Raw genomic sequence first — 14,857 nt, forward strand, 5'->3', positions numbered from 1 at the left:
TCTTCAAATATGCCAAATTCTTGTTTGTCCATTTAATTTACACCTCATACAGCAATTTTTGTACATGATATGAATTTGTTTATAAGTTGCATTGTTTCTAGGTTGACCTCTTTCTTTCATTTCTATTTATCTATTTTGCACCAAGCACTGTGGTACCCGTGTACTAATAAAATTATGTAAGAAGATTTAAACTTTCTATCTCTCCCTTTAACATTATGCTGTTTTGAGTGTACAAGAAAAAGGTTGGTTCGGCTCTCCTCTCCGTTCCTCCTGGCAAAAAAAAAATCAAAACCAAAATTCACTCACCTGTCTTCTAAAACTTTGATAGTGTCATGGAGACCTTTCTGTTGCTCTCTCAGCTGTTGATTTTTGGTATAAAACTCTTCAAGTCTCGCTGCATCCCTAAAATAAAGGAGAAACAGGTATATGCTTTTAGAAGTAGATAAAAAAAAATCTTTTCAGTTGTGACTAAAAATCTATTATGTTTCAATAGAGAATTCTGTTTGTGGTTATCATGACTGCTTTCTGTAACGTTTCTTCTGTATGAGCAGTGCAATTGATAATCAGCAAAAATATTAATTGAATAAATGAAAATAAAACAATAAATAAAACACTTACACTTGTTTATTTTGAAAGACTGGTAACTCAGAAATGTTCTGAGTTATACAGAAATAGTAGGTATTCTGTAACTCGTCATTGAATTTCCACTGATGACTGATTTTGAACACTTCTCCCATTTAAACCCACAAAAAGAGCTATGCCAGTAAAAGAACCATTAAAAGTGATAGGTTAGAACTGGGGCCGAAGCAAAATTTTTCTACAACTCCAAATTAATCAAACAAAAATTTCCCAAATTATGACATCCTAAAGACAGAGCAGTTCCAAATATATTTTTTTTGCATCATTGTAGCAAAAAACCCAAAACAAACAAAAGAAATAAAATTAAGTTTACATACTCCCATTGCTGATATCTAATTAGTGCCCAAAACCAAAATGTAGTTGGCTAATGTCAAATAACAAAACTTAAGGTTTTCCTCAGTAATGATTCTAGGGAGGGTTAGCTCTGATATCTCTCTCTCTTTTCCATCTGGCAAGCTTCCCTTGATATGTCAGGATTCATCCTACCGCTGTGAAACAGGTGATTTGTCTGCTGCAGAAGCCAGAGAAGTGCCAGTGTTTCTCCCTTTACTTTCCCTGCAGTACTGAGCTGTTTCTAAGCCTCTTTGCAAGTGCATATGCTCTTTCCACAGTGCCTCTGTGGTCAGAGATCCTGACAAGCCTCATTAAGCTTTTAGGGGCTTTGACAAACCTTATAGGGATTCAACCTGGGGGTTGAGTCTCCAGGCAGGGTCCTACCCCTGAGAATCTCCTACTATCTTCAGGAGATACAGTCCCCACTAAGTGCCTTAGGAGATAAGCTCTTATCCTGCACTCCTCAGGAAATCAGGATGAGGGGCTGGAGGAAACTCTCCCAAACCTCCTCTTCTCCCCAGACCCATAAGATTATTTTAAAAACAAAGAAAATTCCCTCATGAAAGATAAAGCAAAGTTAATCTTGCAGACTTCTTAACACCACCTTCGCAACACTGTCCCTTTACTTTATTCATTAGACCACAGTGTCTCCTCAAAATTAAAGAAATTAAATATTTAAGAAAAATAAAACCAAGCACATCAACATGATGCTTAAATTATTAATTTGTTTCTCTGATAATTACAGATACAAGTTACATTTTCTTCACAGTACAGAACAAAGTGAATTTCCACTTCATGTTGCAGAACTAAAAAACATGGAAGCTACTTTTGTCAACATCTTGAATATGGAAAATTGTAATATATGCTGTATATCCTTAAAAATCTAGAATTCATTAAAGTTTCTTTTAATGTGCAACATTTTTTAAAGCTACAGCATTTATAAACATCATTAACCTATGAACCAAATATCCCTGCTGAAATACAACTGTCAGCCAGCAATTGCTAACTATTATGAGACAGATGCAATTTGCCTCAGTGACCTTGAGGCAAAAAATATAACAGTGTCTATTCATTGCAAACCTTGTTGTACAATAACTTTTCAAACTGCATGATGCTGGGGGTGAAGAGTAAGTGTAAGTATGACACAATTCACATAGAAATTTCAGATGAAATGCTGGGTGTTGTAGAGCAGTAAGTCAACACAGTGGCAGCTATTTTTCCCTCTCTCTTCCAGTCTCAGTATGGCAATATTTGGGCAACTAACAAAAACAGTAGCAGGGTAGGAGTGCATTTTAGTTTAAGAAACTACAAAGACAATTTCTTGAATCCTTTTCTTCTGTGATCATCTTTTTTATTTATATGCTGAGGATCATGAAACTGAATGATCAGAGTACTATAAAGGAGCATAGGGTGGGAGGTACTGATTTGAGTGACTGAGGCACCTTGTAAATAGAACAACAAAACATTTAATTTTCCTATACAAACAAATTAACTTTTTACCATTTTATTTTATCCATTAAAAAAAACCAAACAGCTGACTCTAATTTCATATAAAAGTTACTGAGTTCTCAGATATAATATAGTAACAGTTACCAGTTCTGCCATGGTAGCCTGTGTGCACTTACTGAGCTTGCTCTCTGTTAAATCCTTTTGACAGGCTGGACTCACAGAGAGTCTTATGGCACCAAGGATTAGAACACTATAAAAGCATAGTGCCAGGTTGGATGTTCAATTACCAATTATTCCAACGGTTTTTCCTGCTACCTTTCCCCCCTCCAGGATGGATGTTGCAACCTCCTACACCACAACACGACTGGTTTGGGGGGTTACCCTTTTCATGGGTCCTAGAGTACAGCCTAGTATTGACCACAGCCACGGAACACATTTTAAAAGTATTAAAACCTATTTAAATTATGAGCTCAGTAATGTTTGAAAACATGTTAGCTAACTTTAAAAAAAAAAAACACAAAAAACCCAGACACTCCCTTTTATAGTCTAAACAAGGCTTATAAGGGTTTATTCAGGAAGGGAGAGACTGACTATACAGGGGAACAACAAATCTGACTAAAAACAAACTGCTACCAAAGGCACAGATAAATAAAACAAAAACATTTTTGCTAACTTCTTTCATTTAACTCTTTCTTGGAGGTTACCTGTAAAGAGTCAATATAGGTTTCTTTGGGTTTTTTTGCAAATACAATTTTCAAGATGATACTGTCCCTTTAGATGTTTCCAACTATATTTTACAATTCATTGATTTTGGTGGGCTGCTGTGGATTGGTGTTTACAAACATGATAGGAAGATGCTTGTGCAGTATATTACCCACTTTTTTGTATTGATTTAGAGTTTTAAAACAATATATTTATACCTTGCATGCTTTTTGACTTCACTTACTACTTAAATCACTATCATAGATCAAAACAGTGTTTTACAATACAAAACATTAAATTATCCTCTCTCCTAAGGATTTACAGTCTGAAGTGACTGATCTTGCAAAAAACCAGTAGAAGCGCTGGTGCAGATTCTTGTGTCCTTGTGGACACAAAACCTAACTGGCTTCAAGACTGACCTTGTTAAGTTTATGGAGTGGATCGTATGATGAGATTGACTAAAATGGCATGTGGCCAATCTGTGATTGCTAATAGCAATTATCTCCAACGACTGGTGAAGGGAAACTAGATGGGGAGGGCTCTGAGTTATTACAGAGAATTCTGGCTGGTAGGTCTTGCCTACATGCTAATGGTCTGTCTGATCACCATATCTGGGGTCAGGAAGGAATTTTCCCATGAGTCAGATTGGCAGAGACCCTGGGGGTTTTTCATCTTCCTCTGTAACATGGGGCACAGGTCCTTGCAGGTTTCACCTAGTGTAAATGGTGGATTTTCTGTAACTTGAAGTCTTTAAATCATGATTTGAGGACTTCAGTAACTCAGGCAGAAGTTACGGGTCTATTACAGGAGTGGGTGGATGAGGTTCTGTTGCCTACTATATGCAGGTCAGACTAGCTAATCATGATGGTCCCTTCTGGCCTTAAAGTCCATGAGTCTGTGAGAGTTATAAACGTACAAAAAAGGAATAAATCCAATTTTAAAACGTCACTCATAGGTCACCTTTAAATTATCCAACTATAGATTTGAATCCTTTTTTGCAAAAAATACTTAAAGGAACTTAAAAGAAGATATAAGGCACACTACCACCTCCTTTTAAAATTCAGTAGATTTAGTGATCTGATCCTAAACTTTATGTTCATGTTTTAAATTAATACAATGGAAGGAACAGAAAGATGTTTTCAGGATTTTGGTACTGCTTGACAAAAAAGTGACTGACAATTTGGCTAAGAAGCTAGTCTTTGTAATAAATAGTCTCTGACCCTGCATTTACAAGATCATTAGCTCTAACACTGAACCAGGGTACAACATAAGGAACTCATTGTCAAGCTAGTTATTCAAGTCTGAAATATTAAACCTCAAGTACTCAAAAGCATGAGGGAAAACAAAAACCCCTATGTAAGACTATTGTATCTACAATGTGGTACTTGTAGAATGACTCCAGCAAACAATAATTAAGTTATTTGCTTTGGTATGTATTAAGTCACAACAGAATATCACTGATAATACAAATCTTCTAGAGACCAAACTGCCCAAAGAATATAAACTTTTCATTTTACATGGGTGTAAAAACAGGTCAGGATATACAGGATTAAGTCAATAACAGCACCGCCAGTGAATCTCACAATTTTAGACTGGAACTGAAGCATATCTAAACACATTTGTGGAAGCTGTACATTATAAGAAATAAACAGGATGGTGTTTAATTTGATTTTTCAAGATACCTAAGCATAGCTATGACTATTACACAAAGCAAGAAATAACTGAACATCACCTACTATCACTGATGGCACACAAGTGTTATAGAGTAAAAAGTTTGATTTGATTTTTGTTTCCGTTATTGCCTGTGAAGTTACACAGTCACTGTACTGCCAAAGTTACACAGTCACTGTACTTTGTTCCTGACACATAAACTGTAGATATAACTATACTTAGATTTTTGCAAAGCATCTGACAGGGTGTTTCATGTAATCCTACTCTCAAAATTAATTTCAATATTAATGTGACATGGACTGAAAACTGACTAAAGGACTAAAAAGACAAGGCTCAATTAGTAAATTGTGTTCTGTTCTATTCATTACATGTTATGCAAATTTAATTAACTAATTTGCAGAGTAGCAAATAATTTGCATATACTATAAATTGAAGCCTAAGCTGATAGTCAACACACCCTACCCCAAACAGTGATGGGAGTAGGACTTGCAGCTGCACAATACTTGGCAACTCTGCCAGTGGCAAAGCTGGGTGAGTACTCAAGAAGGAAGCTAAGAGGTAGCTCCATGTGTGGCTACTGGGGATGTTGGTACAGCTGTGGGTTTGTGGGTTGCTGGGAGGTTTTGAGAGTTCTGAGGATCCTCTGGCGGTGTGTGTGTGACGGAGCGGGTGATGGGCAGGCTGCAGGTGTGGAAGCTTGAGTCTGGCATGTCCCTCACCTTGTGTTGCTGCCCTGCCTTCTCCTTCAACTGCCACTGCTACCTCCTCCTGGTTATCCTTTTCAGGTCCTGATCCAGAAGAGGGAGTAGTGAGAGAGGCAGCAGGCAGACTGACACCAGGTAGCCAAAATGTAGGCCAGCCAGCAAGTGCCTGTAGCCTTCCTGCAGCTCAGATGGATGTGTGAGAACTCAGCTGAGACAAGGGAACATGTGACAGAACTGAAATGCCTGACACTTGGCAGCATGAAAGAATAACAACAATTGGAGAATACGAGTGGGGTGTTTTTAGCCAGAGCATGCACACAACAGAAAAATTCTGTAGGAGCTGCAAACACCAGTGAGGATAGACAAAATACACAGAGACCTATAGAAAAAAACCAACCTCAATTTAACTTGGAAAAATGCAAGCTAATGCATCCAGGGAAATAAAAACCAAGTAACACATTTGATAGAAGGCAAATACCTGAAAAGCAGTAATTCTGAAAGTGGATAGCAAGTTAAGCATGAATTCGCAATGTAATAAAGCAGCCCAACAAGACAATGTGATTTTGATATACATGTAGAGATTTCACATCACAGAAAAGGGAAGTAATAATTCCATTCTGTAGTGCACAACTGCCCTGGAAATTTGCCTTCATCTCTAAGACCCTACCATAAAGATACATACGTTGGTGGAAGTCATCAAAGAGCCACCAGAAAGATTATGACACCTCTGGGAGTTATCATGTCACAAATATATAAATAAATAAATAACTGGAAGACTAATGAAGATACTAAAAACTAAATTTGGATAACATGGGCGAGAGTTCATATCTGTTTGAGAGGAATTATTTATCCAAAATGGCATACCTAGGAAAAATGTAGGGACTGAAATTAACAATGGGAAAACTTGTTAACATAACTACACATTTATACAGACACAATTTGTTTTGGAAGAGCACAAAGAAACGGAATATAGAAAACCATGTTAAGAGTATTATGGTTGCATATTAAAAAAATAAAGAATATGTATCTTGACCATATTGCACATAGGGAATATTTCTGATTACTAGTTAGAATAGTATAATTTAGTTTCTTTAGTGTGTTTCATGTAATTAAGCTTTTATTTCCCAAAATGAAAAGAGAACTATAAAATACATCAAATAAATGATCTTTTTGCATAGCAGTTGAAAGTATATCACTTAGTATACACTATTTAAAATACAGTTATGTTCTTGAAACTTTCATTTTACCTTTCCTGAAATCTGGGGTTAATATCTGCAAACAATGTTCAATCAACATAGGATTTGGCATTTAACTGAATTATAAAATCTGGATCGAGAACTAAAAACAAGATGTTAAATGCACATTTTCTAGTTCAATTTGTGTGTCTGATGAGCTATGTTCAATATTGTTAATAAAAAGTAAAAATAGATTTTGCACAACAAAGGATTATATTAATGTACAGGCTGGAGAACTGATTGGAAACTAACAAGAATAGCACCAGATTATTTATACAAATCACTATAACCTGGCTTAGTGGAGGCAACATTTTGAAGTAAACTGTTCAGATAAAAAATTTAAAATGTGGCTCTGCCGCCTGCTGCTCCTTTATAATGTACAGAAGTAACTTCAATTTTAAAAAAGGTTTCCTGCTTATTTTTTTTATATTTGAATTATCAACATCCTTGATGGGCATCCTAGAAATACCGTAGAAGACTGTATTCACCAGTTGCTCATGTGAGGGATGGAGACCTGGAGTTCAGGTTATAGATCCTGCAAACATTTATACATGTGTATAATTGACTTCAACTTTGCTACTTCATGTGAGGCAAGTAATGCATAGGGGTCTCTGCAGGATCAGGCCTCAAGTCCTCAACTGATCATGCAGGAATTACATTTTATTAAACTATATTAATATTCTCTCCTACAAAATATATCTGTATGGCATATGGATGGGTACTTACAAACACCTTTCCTTTTTCAGTTTGGATATTTTCAACTGTAAACCTGGAAAGTGAAAAGAAAAAAACAACACCGATTATCTTTTTACTCATTTTAACACAATTGTATAACTGAATTGTCCTTTCAGTTATGAGAGCTTTAAAAATCATTCATAACATTTAACCACTCCTTCTCTTGTTCACAGGTAATTTATAAGTCATGCTAAGGCTGGCCCTTCGGATAGGAAGCAGCATTGTTGTTTGCAAAGCCCTACTTTGGAAATGGCCTCAGTTTCCATTTTTCCACTCCAGAAGCTTTTAGTCATGTGAGAGACATGATTTATTCAGGTGTATGTAATGCAAGAGTCATTTGGTTTCATGAGTGTTTCCTGATGTCAATCTCTATGGAAATATGCTTGCTAGCCATCTGTGAAAGAGGAAAAAATGCTGCAAAACATAGCTAGTGTGGGAGAAAAGTAGTAGCTCCTGGACTAAGGGAGTAAGGCCTACTTGGTCCTTGCCACCATATCTGAACCAGTTTTTGGCTCAGTTCAGGAACAGCCATGAAGATCCCATTACTGGCTATCTCGAGATCCTTAATAAATAGCACCTGCTTCCCTTTTAAGTTAATATAGAAATCTGTCCTTTGTAAAAAATGTACCTTCACCACTACTATGCTGTAAAAGTAGGGGGTACTGTGTACTACTCATATAAACAATTTTCTTGGACTTTGCACACATGGAGTAGTCAGTAGTACCACATGGGTATATAAAGTTGTAGAAAAGATTTGACATTAATTTTTAAATATTACAGTATCCAGTCATGTAATTAAGGACAGTACCACCATGGATATGCACAAAGGGATAATGTTAAGATACCACCACTTAAAGTTCCAAACTACACAAAGAGGGCATGCCTTCGGTGCTACTCCTATTCTCCCAGCTCTTTTGGAGCCATACTGTTGGCAGTCTCCTCAGGCTGAAGCTTCCAGGAAGCCTCTTTAAGGTGATGTGAGAAATGATGCACCTCTTTCTGTTCCTTCTTTGATTTTTGTCCCCTGACTCTTCCTATTCAGGCAACCCTGTCCTGCAGAGAATCTAAGACACCTACTCTGTGTAGAAAAGGAAAGATTCACACATGTAGGGGATCTTCCAAGTAAAACTGTTTGGGATAATCAGGTGCTCAGTGCATGACAGAAAATTAAAAATGGAAAAATAAAACATGTGAAGCCAATGAATATGGAAAATTCCTCCCTACCCTATGCCTTCTTCCAATATACTACCCAAAAAAGAAGACTGATCAGTTTTATTCATATTTTAAAAACTTTTGAACTAAAAATATCTGTGCCAGCATGCCATTCACATAAAGGAATGTCCTTTAATGTTATAATATCATGAGTCTTCTTAAGAAAATGCTGACCTGGTAATGACATAACTAAATAACACAAATAAAAAATGTGACCTTGCTTGGAGAAGTAGAGGTTGGGATTGTCAAGAAGTTTCCTTTTTCCCCTCTCCCAGGAATGGCTGAATAAGAAAGTTTACTTCCTGACATACAGGCTAGTCTTTATTCTGGCAAACCTTCCAGCATTCAGACTTCCACACTTGGAAAGTAAGTAAGACAAAGATTCAGTGAATACATGCTATGGACAGTTACAAGATGATGAGGTAACAACAAGATAGAAAAATGCATGGAGACTACTTATAAAAAAAAAAAAAAAAAAAAAAGAGTTCTTGGGAAATAGGTAAATTATCTCACAAGCACTTGGCACCTTTGAGATTTTATGTTGTCACGTGCGGCACAGAAAGAGGGTTTAATTATTTTTTTTATGTGGTTGCTATTCATCAAATCAATTAGGAATCAGCAATTAGAACCCCTATGAAGTGTGCTTTAATCCTACTCCACACCCATCGGAAGGAATGAAGCTGCACAACAATGTAGCTCCTGTATGAACAGGTAGTCTGTTCAGCTAAGTATTTAAGATTGTAACATTAGCAACCTGAGCCACCTACTGAAGAGGTAGTGCTCAAAAGGCCAAGTACTATGCTACAAGTAACATTATCTCCCCTCTCACCTGAATTCAGGAGGAACTGAACTGGTTACTTAAAGGTTTTGTTTTTTTAAAGTCAAATGACTAAAATGAGAAGGCAGAAATCCTGTTTGTTACATTTATCTGAGAGAGTAGAATTACTAATGTTACCCATAATCTCTTCCTTTTTGTCTTTCAGAAGACCGGGAAGCTTTGACCACACTAAAAGGACTATGCTTGTATTTCCAAAAAAGTTTTATGTTTCCAACATTCAACATGAAGCAAACCAACTAATGGTCTAAAGTGGAAAAAATTCCTCATTTTCCACTTTGGAGAGTATATACATATTTGTATATCCATTCTGTTTAGATCAGTTTAATCACAGCCACTTGGTATCTGGAAAGGAGAAACTTTCTTGTGAAGTAGGTGGACAATTTGGTGCAGGAGATATATTGCTGGGGCATTAGGCTTTTACCTGTTTTAAGATGTGCACTGGGTAGGTGACAATGAATATTTATCAAGTTCTTTATATGTTTTAAATCTATTTTTAAAATCACCATTAAGGTTAATATAAATACATAAACATTTAAAAGTTAATGCTATGAGACTTGTAACTAGGCTACGTTATGCCTACGTAATATTTTTCATTAAGGATTGTGATTTATTTATGCCTGAATGAATATATGGTAGAATTATCATAGCTACAGGAACTTCAGCAATTTAATTTCTTGACCTGTGTACTTAAATTTTCAGTATTAACATTGCATTAGCATATGGCTTGGCATCTAAATCCACTGTCTGAGAAAAAAATTAAACGGAAATAGTACAGAGAAACCAGAGAAAAAGCTATAGTATTCATTAAAATGTACACTATTTTACATTCAAACAAACATTTGAACTGCATTTCTTAGAATGTGAAATGCAGTTCTCTCTCATGGGACTAGTATGTTCTGGGGCTTCCATCTGAGGGGTTATAATGGGCTACTTGGGTTATAATTACGTTATGCAGATGTCTGTCCAGAAAGAAATTGTACTGAGACCACATCTGTCATACGGTGACAATTTTTTATCTCTACTAACATGGGTTGGGTTTTAAACAGTGACCTAATAGGGAAAAGGTTCCAAATTCCATTATACATACAGCCTCCTGACAGCACTTCTTTCTTATCCTAAAAAGCCAAGCATTTTAAGTAACAGGATGTAATACAATGGAGTGTGGCCCACAACCTTCATCCTTGTGGTAAATGCCTTCTCTAATGCTTTCTCTTGTTTATTAGCTTCTCTTCCACATGAGAAAACAGGCGATACCTGAAGACTTCCACACCTTATGTCATCTTAAAATGACATAGGAAAGACATTCAGTGTAAAGTTTTAACTGTCACTTAATATGTAATTTTAAAAGTTATATTTCTAATAATCTTTCATTGTTGTACTGAATATCCTAAATTTTGTGAGACAAATTTTTGAAAATACTTCTAAATATATGAAAAATAGTATGAGGCACCTAAGAAATATCTTTTATGAGGCACCTAAGAAATTGAAAATTTACTCTGAATGGGTGAGAGGATAGAAGATTAATGTTGAAGATAAGGATATAAAGCAGTTATGATAAGCATGAAGACAGCAGACAATTTCAATATAATTTTATTTACTCTTTCCATAGCCTTCAACCTTCACATCTCCTACAGGTATCCTTCTATGCAAAAATGTGTTTTATTTTTCAAGTTCCCATCTAAGATTCAGATCTTCTTTATCATAGTCTCCTTTTTTCTATGGGTGTGTGACAGACGGTGCCTGGGGTTCCTCTGAAAGGGGGAGGTGTTGTTGCAACTCCCATCTCATGCAGGCCCCAAGGTGTCGTGCATTGCCTCCGGCTGCCTCCTACGCCACTGGTCAAGGGCTCCTTGGCATGATGGGGCCCAACAACCCACCTAGGCTGGGGTGGGGGGCAGTCCTGGAGTCTCACTGGGTGTGGTAGGGCTCAGCAAACAATAAGGCTCTGGGCATGGCAGGGCTCAGCAAAACTCTCCTGGTGGGCTCTGGGAGTGAGTCTCTCTCCTCTATTGTCCCACCCTGCTCTGGGGCCTCTGCTGGGCTTTTAACCCCCACTTCCTGCCAAGGAGTGTGTAATGTGCATGACAGGGAGGGACCTTTCTGGCTCCTAAGGGAGCTGAGGGCTCCCCCTCTGGGGGGAGGAGCATGTTCATCCCATCACATACCCTTCCCCTCAGGTGACTCGTTGGGGCTTCTCTTGGGGAGTCTTGGGCCTCCCATTCCCTGGAGAAGAAGTCTGCAGTGCTCTTTCCCAGCCCTATGTGAGATCGTGAAGTCGTACGGCTGTAACACCAAGTACCATCTCATAATCCTTGGGTTGGTGTCTTTCATTCCTTGCAACCATTTTAGTGGTGCATGGTCAGTTATCAGGCAGAAAGGGTTAACCCAGAGATAACAGCAGAGGGCATCCACTGCCCACCTCACTGCCAGTGCTTCTTTTTCGATCACCAAATACTCGACCTCACAGAGGAATAGCTTATGGCTGGTATTCCACTGGGTGTTCCTTCCCGCCACACTCCTGTGACAACACGGCTCCAAGCCCTACCCGCGAGGTGTGCATTTGGAGGATGAACTCCTTTGAGAAATTGGGATGGATAAGGACTGGTTCTTGGCAGGTATCCCTGTAAAGTTCGGAAGGCTTTTTCACAATAGCGGGACCAGGTAATCTTCCTAGGGCTGGCTTTGCATAAGAGGGCTGTCAGGGATGCCGCAATTGTTTTGAAGTCTGGGATAAAGTGACAATAGTACCTGGCCAATCCCCAAATGCTCCGTACTTGTTGTTTTGAGGTAGGGACGGTGCACTGGATTAAGGCTTGGACCTTGTCCACCAGGGGCCTCAATACTCCTCTTCCAATTTGATAACCCAGGGACTTCACCCACTGCTGCCCTAGCCAGCAATTGGCTGGGTTGGCCGTTAATCCTGCCTCCCCGAGCGCCTGGAGTACCTTCTCGAGGTGCCTCAGATGGTCTTCCCAACTCTGGCTGTATATCACAATATCATCTATATAGGCCGTTGCATACTCCCGGTGGGGGCGCAGTACCTGATCCATGAGGAGCTGAAAGGTGGCCACAGCCCCATAAAGTCCAAAGGGCATGGTCTTTAACTGGTATAAGCCCCAGGGAGTGGCAAAGGCAGTCTTCTCCCAGGACTCTGATGTTAAAGGGATCTGCCAATAGTCCTTTGTTAGGTCCAAGGTGGAGATGTACTCAGCAGTTCCTAGCGTCTCTAATAGTTCAACTTGGGGCATCGGGTATGCATCAAACTTAGACACCGCACTGACCTTGCAAAAGTCAATGCAGAATTGGACAGAACCATCAGACTTGGGTACTAGGACAATTGGGTTTCTCCAGTCCGACTGGAATTCCTCCACGATCCCCATGTTGAGCATATTCTTCAATTCTTGTTGCACCGTCGTCCACATCTTTCATGGCAGGGGCCTGGGGTTCTCTCGGAGCTTCTGCCCAGTTCTGTCTTTATGTGGTGACAGGCCAGGTGGGTACGTCCCGGCCGGCCTGAGAAAACTCACAGGAGTCCCCTAACTAGTGCATGGACCTGATTGGCCTGCCTGGACTAGATCCCTTCCCCCAGCGTTACTGTTTTGTCCCCAGGGCCTGAAATGGCTTGTGGCCCCAATTCTGGGTCCGACGGAGTATCTATGATAAGTAGTGCTTCCCGGGCTCGCCACACCTTCAGGAGGTTTACGTGGTAGACCTGGGTGGCCCTGCGTTTCCCTGGCTGGCACATCTTGTAGTCTATTTCCCTGATTCACCAGGCCACCTCAAAAGGGCCCTACCGTTGAGCTAGGTGTTTGGACTCCGAAGTGGGGAAGAGCAGGAGGACCCTGTCCCCTGGAACACACAAGCATGGGCTCCTTGGTTGTAAGTCACCTCCTGTCACTGTTGGGCCTGCAGAAGATTCTCCCAGGAAAACTCCCCCACTTTCTTTAAAACTTCCCTCAATTGTAAAACATACTGTATGACATTCTGTGGTCTCATTGTCTGCTCCTCCCAGGTTTCTCGTAATAGATAGAGTATTCGCCGGGGCTGTCATCCGTATAGCAGCTCTAATGGGGAAAACCCCGTTGATACCTGGGGGACCTCCCGTACTGCGAATAAGAGGGGGGGAAGTAGGTGATCCCAATGTTTTGGGTTCCCAGCCGCAAACTTCTCCAACATTTGCTTGAGCGTCTTGTTGAAGCGCTCTACTAGCCCATCCATTTGGGGGTGGTATACTGATGTTCGCAAGGTTTTGACCTTCAGCAGAGTGCACAGTTCCTTCATTACCTGTGAAGTAATGTTTGTTCCCTGGTCTGTGAGGATCATTTTGGGGATCCGCACCCTCAAAAACATCTTGACCAGTTTGGCTGCTATATTGGCTGTGGTGGCCGCACGAAGGGGTACAGTCTCTGGGTAGTGTAGTCTAGAACCACCAAGATGTACCGGTACACTGTTACTGTCTTTTCCAGGGGCCCCACTAAATCTAGCCCCAAACCCCTCAAATGGTGTGTCTACCAAGGGGAGAGGCACTAATGGGGCTTTCAGGGGTCTCTTCTTATCCATCATGTGGCATTCGGGACATAATGCACAGTAGTCTTTGACCTCAGCGTGTATCCCTGGCCAGTAAAGCCAGTGGAGAACCCTGTCCAGAGTCTTCTGCCTCCCCAAATGCTCCTCACATGGCACCGAGTGCACAAGGTGGAGGACCTGTGGCCTATACTTCCACAGAACTAGGAGTTCGGTAAGGGTCTCGCCTGTATGCAGGTCCTTGGCTAGCCTATACAACCTTTCCTCCCTCACCTCAAAATTGGCCACACCCTACAAAGCACAGGATCAACTTCCTCTCCATCTATTTGGGCTAGTTTTTCATATGGGCGACAATGTGGGGTCATCCAGCTGATCCCCCATAAGTCCTCTTCCCGCGTCAACATGTCCCAATCCACCCACCCCAGTTCTGCCCTTCTGGCTTGGGGAGGGGCGGCCCCCTGGGGGTTGCTGCCACCAGGGTCTCCTTGATCCCCAGGCTGTGTTAGGCTCCCCCCTCTTTGTGCCTTGGCTCAGGAAGGCTTGACAGTTCTCCCCTTCCTCCTTGGTTGTTCGGGGGTCGAGTTGCCCACACCTTGGCTAGTGCACTGAACTTTTCTGTATCCCAGTCCAGTATCACTGGATACACCAGGGTGTTGGCCATGCATACCCGCATCCTCCATGTTTGGCCGCAGATCGTGAGCTCCACTTCTGTTATCGGGTAAGGACGTACATCTCCATGAATGCATTGCAAATACACAATGTCCAAAGCCTCCCCCTCTGGGACCAGCTGGCAGCACACCATCGACTGGCTACAC

At 40.3% G+C, this 14,857-nt stretch overlaps 1 protein-coding gene across 5 annotated transcripts in view; it reads right to left on the bottom strand.

The window, feature by feature from the left end:
• Positions 1-14,857, bottom strand: part of RBBP8 (RB binding protein 8, endonuclease) — a 78,154-nt gene that overhangs the window by 46,701 nt on the left and 16,596 nt on the right. For all 5 annotated transcript variants that reach the window (XM_067546755.1, XM_067546762.1, XM_067546738.1 and 2 more), the window contains 2 exons: positions 7,460-7,502; positions 307-402 (listed from right to left, as the gene is read on the bottom strand). In XM_067546755.1, the coding sequence (XP_067402856.1) occupies positions 307-402; positions 7,460-7,502 (139 nt within the window). The remainder of the gene's footprint in view (positions 1-306; positions 403-7,459; positions 7,503-14,857) is intronic.

The sequence above is a fragment of the Emydura macquarii genome, unplaced genomic scaffold (assembly GCF_026122565.2).
Source record: "Emydura macquarii macquarii isolate MOO-44397 ecotype Brisbane River unplaced genomic scaffold, CSIRO-AGI_Emac_v2 contig_212, whole genome shotgun sequence".
Lineage (NCBI taxonomy): Eukaryota > Metazoa > Chordata > Testudines > Chelidae > Emydura > Emydura macquarii.